The sequence below is a fragment of the Chenopodium album genome, chromosome 27, assembly GCF_948465745.1.
Source record: "Chenopodium album chromosome 27, dcCheAlbu1.1, whole genome shotgun sequence".
NCBI classification, from domain to species: Eukaryota; Viridiplantae; Streptophyta; class Magnoliopsida; order Caryophyllales; family Amaranthaceae; genus Chenopodium; species Chenopodium album.
In genome coordinates, this window is record NC_137860.1 from 6,197,422 (window position 1) to 6,211,570 (window position 14,149).

General features: G+C 34.7%; 2 protein-coding genes across 2 annotated transcripts; both read right to left on the bottom strand.

Annotated features, from left to right (window-relative positions):
- Window positions 1-1,448: 1,448 nt before the first annotated feature.
- Window positions 1,449-5,407, bottom strand: LOC145619603 (vicilin-like seed storage protein At2g28490). The gene is made up of 5 exons (XM_081674316.1): window positions 4,957-5,407; window positions 3,392-3,573; window positions 3,210-3,290; window positions 2,256-2,657; window positions 1,449-2,112 (listed from the first exon to the last, which is right to left on the bottom strand). Exons 1-5 carry the CDS (start codon window positions 5,405-5,407, stop codon window positions 1,564-1,566), a joined length of 1,665 nt encoding a protein of 554 aa, XP_081530442.1. The 3' UTR covers window positions 1,449-1,563.
- A 666-nt stretch (window positions 5,408-6,073) lies between these two features.
- Window positions 6,074-13,249, bottom strand: LOC145621002 (exonuclease V, chloroplastic-like). Its single transcript, XM_081675740.1, has 7 exons — window positions 12,887-13,249; window positions 10,958-11,062; window positions 9,850-9,971; window positions 7,964-8,113; window positions 7,716-7,869; window positions 7,132-7,208; window positions 6,074-6,619 (listed from the first exon to the last, which is right to left on the bottom strand). Exons 1-7 carry the CDS (start codon window positions 13,247-13,249, stop codon window positions 6,379-6,381), a joined length of 1,212 nt encoding a protein of 403 aa, XP_081531866.1. The 3' UTR covers window positions 6,074-6,378.
- Between the last annotated feature and the right edge of the window lie 900 nt (window positions 13,250-14,149).

Below are 14,149 nucleotides of genomic sequence, written 5' to 3' on the forward strand. Positions count from 1 at the left end.
GCCATCTACACATCATCATATTCTAGCATTATGGTGACACAATTACTCCTTCCTTCACTAGTTTTTCATATAATTTGACTGCAGTCGTAACTTCTTTCAGTCCCTATATGTTATCCAGCACAATATCCATATTAGCACTCATCTTGAAACAATTCATTTCATAAACTTCATACTCAAAAGGAGACTCTAACTCTAAATCACAAGAGCTGACTTTTCTCATTAGGGAAGTGCTATGACCTAGCAACAAGTCAAAAATCTCATCACACCTCCTAATATCAAAATAAAGGTACACTTATTTTTCAAGTCTTTCTTATAAGAAAACTTTTTATTAGTTAAAGGTGGACATTTAAGTAAAGGACCATGTACAAATTCAACTATTTCTGCTTGATACACGTCATTTATCTTCCCGGTCACATTTTTTTTTGAAGGGAAAGTAATAATATTATTAAATAATAGTCATACGACATCTACAATTAATAAAGGTCTGTAAACCATAGATTTAGAGAAAATATCATTACTTTTACAATCAAAATCATAACTAATTTGCATATTTGGCATAACTCATACTCCACCGCTTCAAGCTTGGCGTGAGCAATGATGTTCGATGTCTTTGCATCTTTCCAAGTTGAAACCTCCGCAATCCGCGCTAATGTTTTGATCAACCAGTTGATGACAAATTTCAGATCCATAGGAACCCAAATCACCTTCCTAATTATTATAAGAACTCTAAAAAATAAAATTTCCATCTATAGATGAGATTCCCAGAAAATTTGGAAAAAACCCTGAAAATTGGCGTAGACTCTTACAAATGGAGAAAACAAAACAAAATAAACAAACCAAAACATAAAAAAACTAAATTGAATTAAACAAAAAAAAGGTCGAAAATAGTCTAATTTCCGAAGACATTAGTCTATTTCTGACCTAAATAGCCAAAAAAATCTTCCCGGTCACATTCACCATAATGAATAATAAAGTAATTTTTTTAAGAGAAATAATAGTTATTTTTTTTAAAAAAAAATATGATAAAGTTCAATTTAGGGTCTGTTCATATTTACTGAATTGAGCTGAACTGAACTGAACTGAACTGATTAGTGCTGAGCTGAACTGAACTGATTGGAACTGAACTGAACTGAATAGAGCTGAAATGAATATTTTATGTGAGAGGGAAATTAAGAGCTGAACTGAACTGAACTGATTGAAACTGAACTGAACTGATTGGAGCTTAACTGAACTTTAATCAACTTTAAATTTATACTGGCAATTTTGTTAGTAGGAATATTATTATTTTTAATATTGCACTTTGTGATTATTTTAGAAATCAATATCGTATGGAAAATAACATCATTATCATAAATAAATATTTACCAAAAAAAAGAGGTCTAGTCAGATGATCCCAATCAATTACAGAAAAACCTAAAGTAGAATCATCTTGCATTTTTATTTTACAACTCATAAACAAAAGGTAAATCTGTGAAGAAACACAAAATTACTGACATGCCAAAAACTACAAATTAGACACAAATTATAAATTAACTACTCTGATACAAGAAGCATTACTACAAATTACTCAAAACCCATGATCATTTCACTGCCTAGGCTTCTCATGAACTTTGGCACCTTCTCAATCCCCACTTTCTTCTCCTCTCCCTTGGACTCGTCCGCCTTCTTCTCGGAGTCTGACCTCTCGTCGGGTTTTGTTTCCTTTCCCTTCGAATCTGGCCTGTCACCGGGTGGAGCAGCAGACGGTGAAGGGAGTATGACAGCCTCCCTCTGAGCATCTATTATATCATAGAACCTGTCTTCTGTCAAACCAAAAGCAGTAGCAAATTCTGGGCCGCGCATGCTCCTTAAGATGGAAGAAGCGCCAACTAAGAACTGAGGCCGGTTTTCATGGGCAGAGGTGGTGAACCCGAAAAATTCAAACGAGCCAGACCGAGAAGCAATCTGGCAGAATGGGAAGTACCTTGGTATCCAAAACACGTCACCTTCTTTCACCTCCGCGTTCATTGCTGATGTACCATTAGGGAAGACAACTTGGATGGTGCCAACCCCAGACAGGACGACGCCATATTCTGTTGCCATGGGGTTTACATGAGGTGCCATCATGGAGCCCTTCCAGGAAAATATAAGGGACATCAAGCAATGATCTCAATCGAAAAGAACAAACTAATCTAAGCAAAATTTTAATTCATATAAGTACATTAACTCAAGACATATAGGATAATCAAATTATAGCAAGTCAGAACAAAACTTACCGCGGCCAAGTTAACCAAGTAGAGTCCAATGCCGGATTTCTTAAGTGGCTTATACTTGTGTTTATCAACAGCAATACTCCAGCCATAGTCGTTTTTGAAACTAGGTTTTTGATCGCGAAGATTGTAAGAGTCTGGACTAGAACCTGTTCGAGAATCATCCTTCTTTTCCCCTTTCTTGTTTTCGGTAGAATAAAAAATGTTCCACCAAGAAGTCTTGGGTTGTTCTATTTTAGGCTCATCAGAACCTGCATTCGGTGCCACCATCTTTAGACGTTCTAGTCTCTCTTCTCCCTTTAGTTTGAGGAAATTCGCCCACAAACTAGGAGCATGGGTTATATCGGCATACACGATTGGTCCTGCATCTTGACCTGTCATGAATTCCCTTAACTGTCCTATGGAGACCTACAAAATCACAATTTTCAGTTTTTAGAATTAATAGTTACATGTTACACACACTTCCTTTATAATTTGGATGATAATTATGAACATTTGAGCAAGTCTCTAACTAGATTAACCAAATCATTTACTTTGAATTAAACAATAATCACCACTTGATATGACATAATTCATAATCTTTGTATTCATTTCATAGTATGCTTCTCGTAAAGTCTAATTTGTGATTTCAAAGTGTAGTATGCTATGTTGTTTGGACTCTGATCATATCACTAAAAATACTCGTGTTGAATCCTCGACACTATCCAACACCACTATGAATGGACCCATGAGGCTTGATTTTGGACCAAGATCATGGATATATTAATTGATAGAAAAGCTTAGTTCAACACTAGGACACATACGTTGGAAACTTTCATATTCATAAAAATCAATTAGTTAGGAATTTGTGTGACTATTGTGCATAAAATCGCTAAAGTAAGAAATTAAAAAACCACTTAGATGACCAAAAAATAAACTAAAGAAGAAACCGAGTAAGTGTAAAAGATTTAATTTGCTCACATTGAATGCAGTGGAAAGAGTTCGAGGATCAAATCCAGCCAACACCGAAACAGGATCTCTTCCTCCTCCGATGAAGAAAGACTGCACAAAAGAATATAATCGAACAAGAAATCTAGTAAAATAAACTGATATACCAAATGGATCAACACAAAACTCTTCATTCGGAAGTAGAATTCGCGAACCTGGAAGGTACCGAAGCCCAAGCCTTCCGAGGGATCGATGCTACAAATGATAGTAAGCCTTTCAGTCTCCCCGGTATTAACAATGTAGAAAGTTGAACCAGCTGGTATTCTGTAAACATCTCCATTCTTTAGCTTCCTTTCTGATAGCTTATCATCATAGATGAATCCAAGTTTTGCATCTCCTAAAGAATTTAAACAACAAATAATAAAAATACGAGTATATAGCATCTACATTATCAGAATTATAATCGCCTAATATTTTAAATTTCTTGTTCAAATTTAAAATTTCATGCAAGTCCATTTCAAAGATGTAAGCACGCGATATCTAAGGAGATTTAGAAGATCAAACCCTCTATCGCACTTTTTGTGTACATGTGTGTGCTACTAACTATGTTACTCGGACTCTTTCATTTACCTCACGTGTCCGTGTCGACACGACTCGTGTCGGACACCGACACCGACACTTGGACACTTCATTTTTAACTAAAAACACAATTTTTTCAAGAAAATGGGCGAGTCTGATACTTGGACACCCGTGTCTAATTGGACACTTCATCCGAGTCCAAGTAACATAGCCTACTAATTTTGATTGCTGCATAGTACATACTATCGGATCAAGATGAATGGAACACAAAAGGCAAAAATCAATAAATTATCTTTGGCTGTAACATACTTCTTGCTAGCTATGGATTGGTAAGCAAAATCTTCTCACTAGCAATCAATACATAACAATTTAGACTAAGGGGTGATCTACTGATCTAAACTCGGAAACATACATAATATATCTAAAATCGTAGAAAGTTGGTCCAATCCTTATCATTACTCTTCATGATTGAGAAAGTAGAGCAGATAATGTAAACTTAGGGCCTTTTGGTTAGCATAGGGTAAACGGAATGGAACACGCTTGATAACGAGTTTACCTAGATTGGATAATTCTTAGCTAATTGCCATAAGCTCAACTACCAAAGATACCCTCTTAGTAGCAATTATAATCCAGCCTATATTATAGAGGTGACAATCACTCTTTTTAGGGTAGTTTCAATAGCTCAATTAGAATAAATTAAAACTAATCTGAACTTATTAGCCTTCAACTATGCTAATCCGAGCTTATTAAGCTTATTAGCTTGATATTGAACTTATCTAAACTTATAAAACCATCACTACAAGATTATTAATGAAGAGATTACATATTTATGAAAACGATAATTCATGAGACACATGCACATCAAGAATTCATATTAATGACTATCAGCTAGAACACTAAGAAATTTCTTATTTTTAAAATACATAAATAATGTAATGATATCTAGAGGTCATGTAAATTCATATATCAAAATGTACATACATAACATATAATAATTTTTGTGATAAAGTTAACAAATGCACCATACAAAGCATTGTTACCTACATCATGTTCAATAGAACAATAACAGTACTAGTTCATATTAAAATTACACTATCAACTTCACAATTTATCAGTTCAAATTAAAATTACACTATCAACGTGATAAGGAAGTACATAATTCAGGTAACAAAAAAGATAGGAAAAGAGAAAATAATAATACCTCGACGTATGTAAAGAATCAAGGAAGAATCCATGTACTGAGGAACAAAAAGTGAACGTGGTTCCATAGTAATAAAACCAATATGAAGTGGACTCTCCACAATTTTCCCTCCATACCCTTTAACCACCCTCATTTCCCCTGCTTGTGTAATCACCACCTTTTTTGAATCCTTCAACAAAAACATCTCTCCCTTCCCTCCTCCTCCCGGTCCATAAGGCTCCGGCTCCGGCCTCGGCTTCGGCCTCGGCTCCCTCCCCCCTTCCTCATCCTCATCCCAACTCCGATGCCGGTGTCGCCGCTCTTCCTCGGCCGTCTTTTCCCTCCTTTTCCAATCCTCCTCCTTAGCCCTCCTCTCTTCTTCATGATCATATTGATGACTTACCACAACTTGCATGGAGTAGCACACTACTAGTGCCACCAACAATATACCCTTTAAACTTAAACTTCCCATATTTATTTTTTGGTTTATGATGATATGTGATTGTGTTAATTAGTTTAAGGAAAATTGGAGTGTCAATGTTGTGGTATAAGTAGCAAAATATGGGGGTGAATTGAGATGACACGTGTTTTTCATGCAGGATTTTACAGAGTTTGGTGTCAAGGTTTTATGAAGGACACTGGTTGAGTAGAGAATCAAAGTCGAAAATAATTTTAAACATCTGCTTCAATTCTCAGCTTCCTTTTTTAGATTGTTTGAAAATTGAAATTTGTGTTAAAATATTAACGATGACTATTAAAGATTAAAAGCTTCCATATTTCACTTTGTCGTTTTTTTTCTTGTAATACTGAGCAAGTAACCCCTGTAATACTGAGCAAGTAACTCCTGAGTAACCCCTATAACACTGACTAAATAACCCTTGTATCACTAAACAAGTAACACCTATAACAATAACAAAGTAACATAATGGATGGTTACACCGTGTGACCAGCCACATATAAAAATTTGTGTACAATCATAATCTACCTCATGAATTCTGACTAGAGCTTTTAAGCAAAATGGTGTCATTGCTAAAACATGATTGGTTGGGACAACTTAAAATTAATTTCGGACAGAAGGAGTATGGTGGATGAAAACTACAAAGTATCGAATTTTGATCTTTTTTCTTGGCCTGTTTGCAGTATTTAATTAGCTATAATCAATGTGAGCGCAAGAGCACCAAATTTACAGATACAAAAAAAGTACATAATTGTGCTTTACAAAGAATGAATAACCTAGCTAATAAAAATAATTATTACAACATTAGCTTGATATCCTAGCAGATTTCAATGTGTAATCCCTTGCACATGTATTTTTGCCTATATGATCCATTGATACAAGAAATAACTTAAAGCTGAGATTTTTTTTGTAGTATTCATGCTATCAATATGAATTTCAACTATGAACAAATAAGAACACGAAAATTTAACTAAAGATCACCACCTTTAGCTGTTCTGTGAGCTAGATTGAGAATTTGATTCAGATTCGAGTTGAGTTTGAGTTTGTGGACAGACAGTTGCGTATTGGCAATATCGACACTTCCACTTCTCCATCTCTGGAACATATTTGGCTTCTCGCTCACCCCTCCAGAACTCGAGGCTGCTGTGCAATTGAGCCTTAAGCCAGTCCTCGTCGTAACTGAACTTAACCTCGCCAATCAATGAGTTATCCTCTTGAAGTTCATATCTACAAAGCCGCCAAACAGACAAGCCATTGGAATATGATTAACAACTTCACGTTTTAGGATTGTGTTTAGTTAGGAAAAATCATTTTCCAGAAAAAACTGGTTCTCCTAATTTCTATCATTTGTTTGTTAATGTAAATTAATAATCACACAATTCTTTTGTATGTAAGAAAGAATTGCCACATTTTTCTCCCTAATCCGTACCTTCTTTCTGTCTTACTTTCCCATCTATTGAAAACAAAATTTAGTTCAAAACATTTTCCTTTCAACCAAACGTACCTTTGGTAATGTATTTTTACTAGAACACAAGGATACATCAGGAAGAAAAGAGGTTCTAAAAAGAAGTTAATATCGTCGAAACCATGTAAATTGAAGAAGTTTGATAGACATTGATTTTCTCAACACCCAGCAACAGAGTATTTTCGGTTTATGAGAGCTTAGAATCAGAAAGTAAAGATAATTATATTTTGGTAAGAAATTTTTTGAAAACTGTAGGATCATAACAAGCATGTACCTCAAGAGAAGCTGATCGTGAGCAGGCGGTAGTGCAGAACAAACATTATTGAGATATCCTACAACTTCTCCAAGTGTCTGCACATATTCGAACATTATAACTTTATAAGCCAACAACTTTAGCTATCATTATACAAAAACCAGAGAATCCTATGATGCATGAAGCATGTTTCCATATATTCTAAAAAATATACGTTACTCTTTACTGAACCCCTTAAATCCCTATATCTTGGTATGAGAAAAGTGGTTCTGAAGAGAGTATTGCAATCTAATCGAAAATTTTGATTAATAAAGCACCAACAAAAGAATTAAGGTTGAAACATCAAAGCTTTGTACAGTTAAACAGAAAACCAACTCCAATGTAGTTATAATAACAAAGTAGCTATAAATAGTTAGATATGGCATACTAAAGGGAGCATACATGCCAATACGCCATACCCATTATTCCCACCTAAAATGTTAGGGATGGATCTTTTACTCCAATAAAAAACACCGCCCCCCCCCCCCCCCCCCCCCTCTCCCTAAACAAATACATTCTGATGATCAATTAATGATTCAACTTAATTCAGCAAAATCCCATCATACCTCAGCAGGGAAACCTGAATTAGCGGCATTCATCTTCACTTCATCAGATAATTTGTGTTGAGGATCCATGGAAAAATGTTCATAAAATTGTTTAGAAGGGAAGTTATTAGAGACCATATTGTCCCACAAACGCTTATAGAACTTCAATTGTAGCCTGAAAGAATTTTTTAAAAAGTAAATAAAAGAAGGGTTTTGTCAAACTAACAAGATAATATAAGTATGGCCTTGTGTCATATCTAAGAAATTACCTTCCATTTCTGCATTGTGGTTCAGCAGGAAGCCTTGGTTGACCACGCGTCTTTGTATCAACTAATGTTAATTTCCTTCCTTCCCCATCATCAGGCATCCGGAGTTCATCAATCACTCCTACCATCCATACACCTTGAACAAGGCCAACTCTGATGGTATCAAAATGTGATCAAGATCAGAACTTTAAACCTTTCTTCTTATTTTTCCCAAACAAGCCCATATTAGAAAAAAGCACAGGCCAGGGGCTGATTTAAAGAGATCAATTGAAGGGAAGGACAACAAAAGATAATTTAATCTAAACTGATTTACACAATTACAGTCTCTTGTTCTTTAATAATTGCCTTGTAAAGTTTACACATACATGTATAAATTTTGGTTAGTGCATTAGATACACAACTGACATGAAACATCAACTTAACATTTGTATGTATAACGGAATACGAAAATTTAATAAACGGAGTATTGCTTAACAGACATTTCAAAAGAATACCACATAACAATTGGAAGCTAAATAAAAATAAAGAAAACAAAAGAGATGGTGAACAGCCAATACCATAAGTTATTCCAGTTTGCTGAAACGACAACAAAATATAATACCAAGATATGTACAAAATAAAGCCAAAATCTACGTTGACTTAAAAATCTACTTCCATGAACATGTTCAGTACATTTACCACAGAGGTGCCTAAACAACTGAGCCACTTTCCAAGCTACATACAAAGATACAAGTATAAACCAAGGTTTAATATGCAAATCATTATTAAATTGCACAAAACAGAGGACTGCCAATCTGTATTAAAGAGCTTTTGTCAGATACCCTACGAGTCTACGAGTTATAGCTTTACAAACCTTTGCAGACTGTACAGAATTAATTTTTTCCTTGTCTTAGGCATATTATCAGATAATCTACTATGTTGCTTGAGGAGGGGGGAATTCGAATGAACTGTAGTGTTGCTAAAACATGATGAGCTGGAATTAACTTGTTTGCCGTAGCCCATAAGTAAAACTGAGGAGGCTAGAGAAAATTAAAATGTTCTCCACATGGAATGCCTGTTAGGATTGTGCTTCTCTTCCATCAGTTTCATTTCAACAGCTAAGTACATCCCTATTCTCTACTTTTTTGCCTGACTCAAACCCATATCCCTTGTTCATACGCGAATTAATATTAGTGTAGGTACAAAATGGGCAGCCAAGCCCAACTGTTAAGGTAACATTTGTCAAAATTGAATGATATAAAAGAAAACACCACTAAGAGCATTTTTCTTGTCAAATGATTTCATGTCAAGTGCTGGGTTACTCTTGTTGTAGAATCAGGCTTCAATCTTCCAAGTGGTGTAACATAGATCTAAGAGGGAGAACAGGATATTACAAACGTAGTTAGAACCAGCTTGGCGTATCCAATCAGAGCACAATCCTATTTCTTAACCACCCTAGTTAAAATTTATTTGACCTGGGAAATTAAGTCCATATCCAGATCGTATGCTTTGTCCCATTCCATATTAATTTGATTTACTTCTCAAAGTTCAAAGTAAGTATCCTTCTCTTGAGCTTTGGAACATTGGAGGTTTATGGTTAATATCCAAAATCATGACAAACCTAACATAAATCAAATTTCTGACAAACTCACAAAAAAAACTACACATTAGTGTTTTGCTAGAGGTATCAAGTCATCAATGTAAAAGCATTAAAACCAAGGCACAAGTATAACCAATCACTACATCATAGATTCTCAACAAAACCAAGACACAAGTATAAATGTTCTTAATCCGTGAATGACGGACTTGTGTGTGTGTGTGTGTGTGTGTAGGTATTCAATAGTCACAAACTCACAAATGACAAGCGTCATTGCAAAAGTCAGAATAAGATACATAATATAGCCACTTACACAGGGATTTCTCGTGTTAACCCGTCAAACAATAGTTGGTTTGCACAGATGATAAAATTTATAAACTTCAAAGCCCATATATCTTCAAGTGTCTCAACACGTACTTCTACTTTTTTTGATACCTGCCATACATCACATAGTGCAACTGTCATAAAATGATAAGAAAGGTAAGTATATTAACAACCAGTATGCAAGGATATCGCATCTTTCTCTTACATTGAAATGGAAAAAGACTTCAAAACGTCAAATAACAAGATTATAAGGATCTGATTGAAGATTTGAAATCAAACACAATTATCAATGCTAAACCATGCCCTTTGCGCTAGCTTTAAAGAGTTCTGAGTAAGTAACAAATTACACAGAACAACACAGTGAAAAGTGCCAAGGGGTATAAAAAAGTTTATATAGCCTTGCCTCAGTAACTACAGAGTTTAGGATAATTATATGCAATATGCTTACACAAAAGTAGATCCATGGAGAGAAAATCCCCTTAAAGCTTAAACAACTGATGCCTTTAGATTAATTTCTACAAATCTTGCCAATCTAATTAAAGCAATGTCTTTCTAACCTTAAAACAATGTTTTTCCCATCATTACCACTTTATACAGTATTCTCAACAACAAAAATATTCTCGATAATATAATTGATAGACACATGAGGTTACTGTGAAATTAAAAAAAATAAATAAATAAATAAATGGAATGTAGCTTCAAGACCATAAAACCTTTGGTCTGATTCTTTCCAGCAGTTGTTTATGCTAATCCTGTCTGCATCTAAATATTGAGAAGTTTCGTACAATCAGGCAACTAGGAAATCAAAACTCAATAACTAAGTCTAATTTAATTTTCATTTGCTACAAGTCACTCCTCAGACTAGTGATGTTAGTTAGAAATGCATATGCAGTCACTGAGCCCATATCCGCAATGTGAAAGCACAACAAATCACACACCCGGACCAGAGTAAAGTACCCCATAGCTTAACAGGACCTCAACTAGTGCAGCTATGTAAGAAGCAAGAATAGGCTAAGAAAGATCATGATATAAACCATGAGTTACTTGATAATCACCGGGAAGATCATGTTTAGCAACCAGTTTGAAACAAACATTACCTCTTCTTCTAACTTTGCATGCCGAGCAATCCCAGCTTTCATAGCTTTTGTCTTTTCTGGCCTACCATAAGTGAGAAGGAACTCCATTTGTTTTTCACACCATTCCTACAAGTTTTAAACAAAATAAGTACTACCTGATTAAGTTCATGGTCATTGACAGTTAAAAGAGGCCAATCCAAACCACTGGTAACAATCAACAAACAAAAATATAACACATCCAAGTTAGAAGATGATGTTTACTACAATTAATTAGATTGCATATATTACATAAAACTCACACAGATACAATGAATAATCATAATAAGGAGTGTATAACTTGCTCAGGTAGCAATAACACTAGTTTCTAATTATTATTATATAAAAAAGGAGTAGAAACTTGAATTATGTATGTAGACCAATAAGTTAACAGGTTCAAAAGCCAGAACCACCACAATACTTCTGAAACCCTTTCGTAAAGAGGGGTCTCATATTTACAGTCTTTCTTGCAACGTGGTTTTAGCCTAATTCCCCACCATTGCAAAAAGCTTAGACCATTAATTAAAAAGGTAGCTGACTGAACTTATTACTTCACATAAGAGAAAACAACAATTCATTAAATTTATTGGATATGGGGGGGGGGGGGGGGTGTCAAGGAGACATTGTCTATAATGGTTTTTGAAAAAAATCAACTGAACAAAAGCAGCACAAAGACTAAGAAAGCTTCTTTGATTTAAGCACCCAAAAAGCTATAATGCCAAAGGTACCCTATACATGTTCTTAGGTGAGGCAAGCTACTTAAAACCTTTTAATTCAACTTCTGTCAGCTAAGTATGTGCATTTCTTTCATCCAATCCCATCAATCAGTCACTCTACAAAGCAATTTACATTTGCTTAAAACACAAACTAAGATTATCAGCCTAAAACCAACCAATTCTCGGTGTTCAAAGGTAAATTTTATGGATATGTTCATTTATGTATCCCACTAGCTTAATTTTCAAAACCCAATTCCTCCACCCCTCAAAGAGTTAATATCCTTTTTTAAAGGACAAAATTGGGCCATTGGTTTTACTCAAAAGTATATTAGTAAGAATTTTTCTAACTAATCCAAAATAAAATTCATTTTATTCAATATCTTTAGATCAAAAATACAAGTCATCCTACAAGCTTCAACTTCAATGCAAAACAAGTCATTTGAACATATGTATGTTTCACATGATTAATAGTTGAAGGTAGACACTCTCTTAGCAACTGACTTAGTATTAACGAGGACTACAATAGTTAGACTTACATACATCTAGAAGACTAAAATTAAGTAGGAATGAAAATTCTAGACAAAACAAAAGATTTTGACTTTAAATCCATTCACCAAAACCCACAAATGCCTTAAATTCTTGTTCAAACCCAAAAAATAATTAAATTCCTTCTTAAAGCTTCCAACTTCATAACATCATGGCAATAAAATCAATATTGGCTTCGGCTATGAACCCATGCCACTCACACACAAAGAAGCAATGATCATTCCAGCAGCCAATTCAAAACCTTTCCTACACCACACTCAAAACTTCTACAGCAAGCTAATCAGTTGATCAATGCTACATCACTTGCATTATTGAATTAAAACATTTATAAATGCTATCGGCCACGAATTCGGCTACTATCACAGGCCATTCAAACAAAGAGGCATCATTAACTGATCATTTCCATTGCTAAATCACAAACTTAACTACATTACACTCAAAATTTCTGGAAAAAAATAAATAAATAAAACAAAACAAAAGTTTCCAACTTCAATAACATTTCAATATCACTTCTTGATATAAACCAATACTACATTACTAAAAAAATCATTCAAAATTAACAAAGTAAATGATCAAATAATCCAAAAACAAATCAAACCCATTTTAGTTAACACAAAACTAAAATCAAATCAACAAAAAGAAACCCAATTACCGTAGATGTCAAATCAGTGACAGACAATCCCCTATTCTTTCTATATTTACTCAAAAGGGATTCAGAAACTTTGTTCTTCTTTTTCTTGGGACTTTGAGTTTTACCCAAATCTTCGAAATCATTACATACAATTGAAGTGGAGAATCTTTTACTAGAAGCAATGGAAATAGATTGAAAAGAGGTGGAACAGAAAAGAGAGAGTGAAGAACGGCGAGAAGCTAAGGAAAAGGCAGCTTCAATGAAAGCCATTTCTTCATCACTTACAATTTCAACTGGGATTTTGATTTCAAGGTCGTTTATTTCATGGATTTTGGTTTGGTGATCGTGGGAATCAAATGTGGGATTAGTTGGTGAATCTGTCATCTGGGTTGTTTTTGTTTTGTTCAGAAGAATTTGAATTAAAAATGGTTGGTTGATCCGAAGAAGTAGGAGATTTGAAATTGCACGTTAACCGCTTTTGCACGATTGTACCAAATTGTTGCACAAAGATGGAGGGAGTGGTCTTTACGGTTCTAAGACTGCTAAGTTCTAACTCACTTTCTTTCTTTCTTTTTTTTTTTTATTTTTTTATTTTTTTATAAGAAGAATCATGACCGAACCACAAGTCTCACGTTTTTTTTTCGTCCAATATTTGTGGGTTAGACATTTTGAAAGTAATGGAAAAGGGTAAGGGATCCCCAGATTCCCCACCCTTAAAGTGCCTCTAGCGGAGATTGAACCCCCAATCTCAAGGTTGGAAGGTACAATCCTTAACACTAAACCAACTTCTAACTCATTTGGTTGTCGGATTTCGTATTCGTGTACAAGAACGTATCCGTATTCGAAAGAAAACAACATAGTTGCTAGTTATTGGAGCCCCTTGAAAAAAAAAAAATAGGAAATTAGCGGGAGAGATAATTGGTTTATTTGAATGACTCGTTTGTAAAGTTGTATTAACCGCAGATTTTAATGGCTAATGAAACTTTTGCAGTGAGGACAAATAATGTGGAAATCTGATTTGCATTCATCACTTGATAGTCAAGAAATGCAACTCTGGTATTACATACATACAGTAAAGAGAAATGGATTCTGGAATCCAAAGTGATATCATCACACCATAAGTAAGAAACACCTAAGCTAAACTACTAGTCTACCATTCACAGTATATAGCATTTGCCTTGAGACTGAAGTAAATAAGTAATTGTCAGACGCCAATCACTGCTCTCAAAGACTCAAGACGAATAAATCCATCAAGTTCTCTAGTAAAAGTAATAATCGTAACAT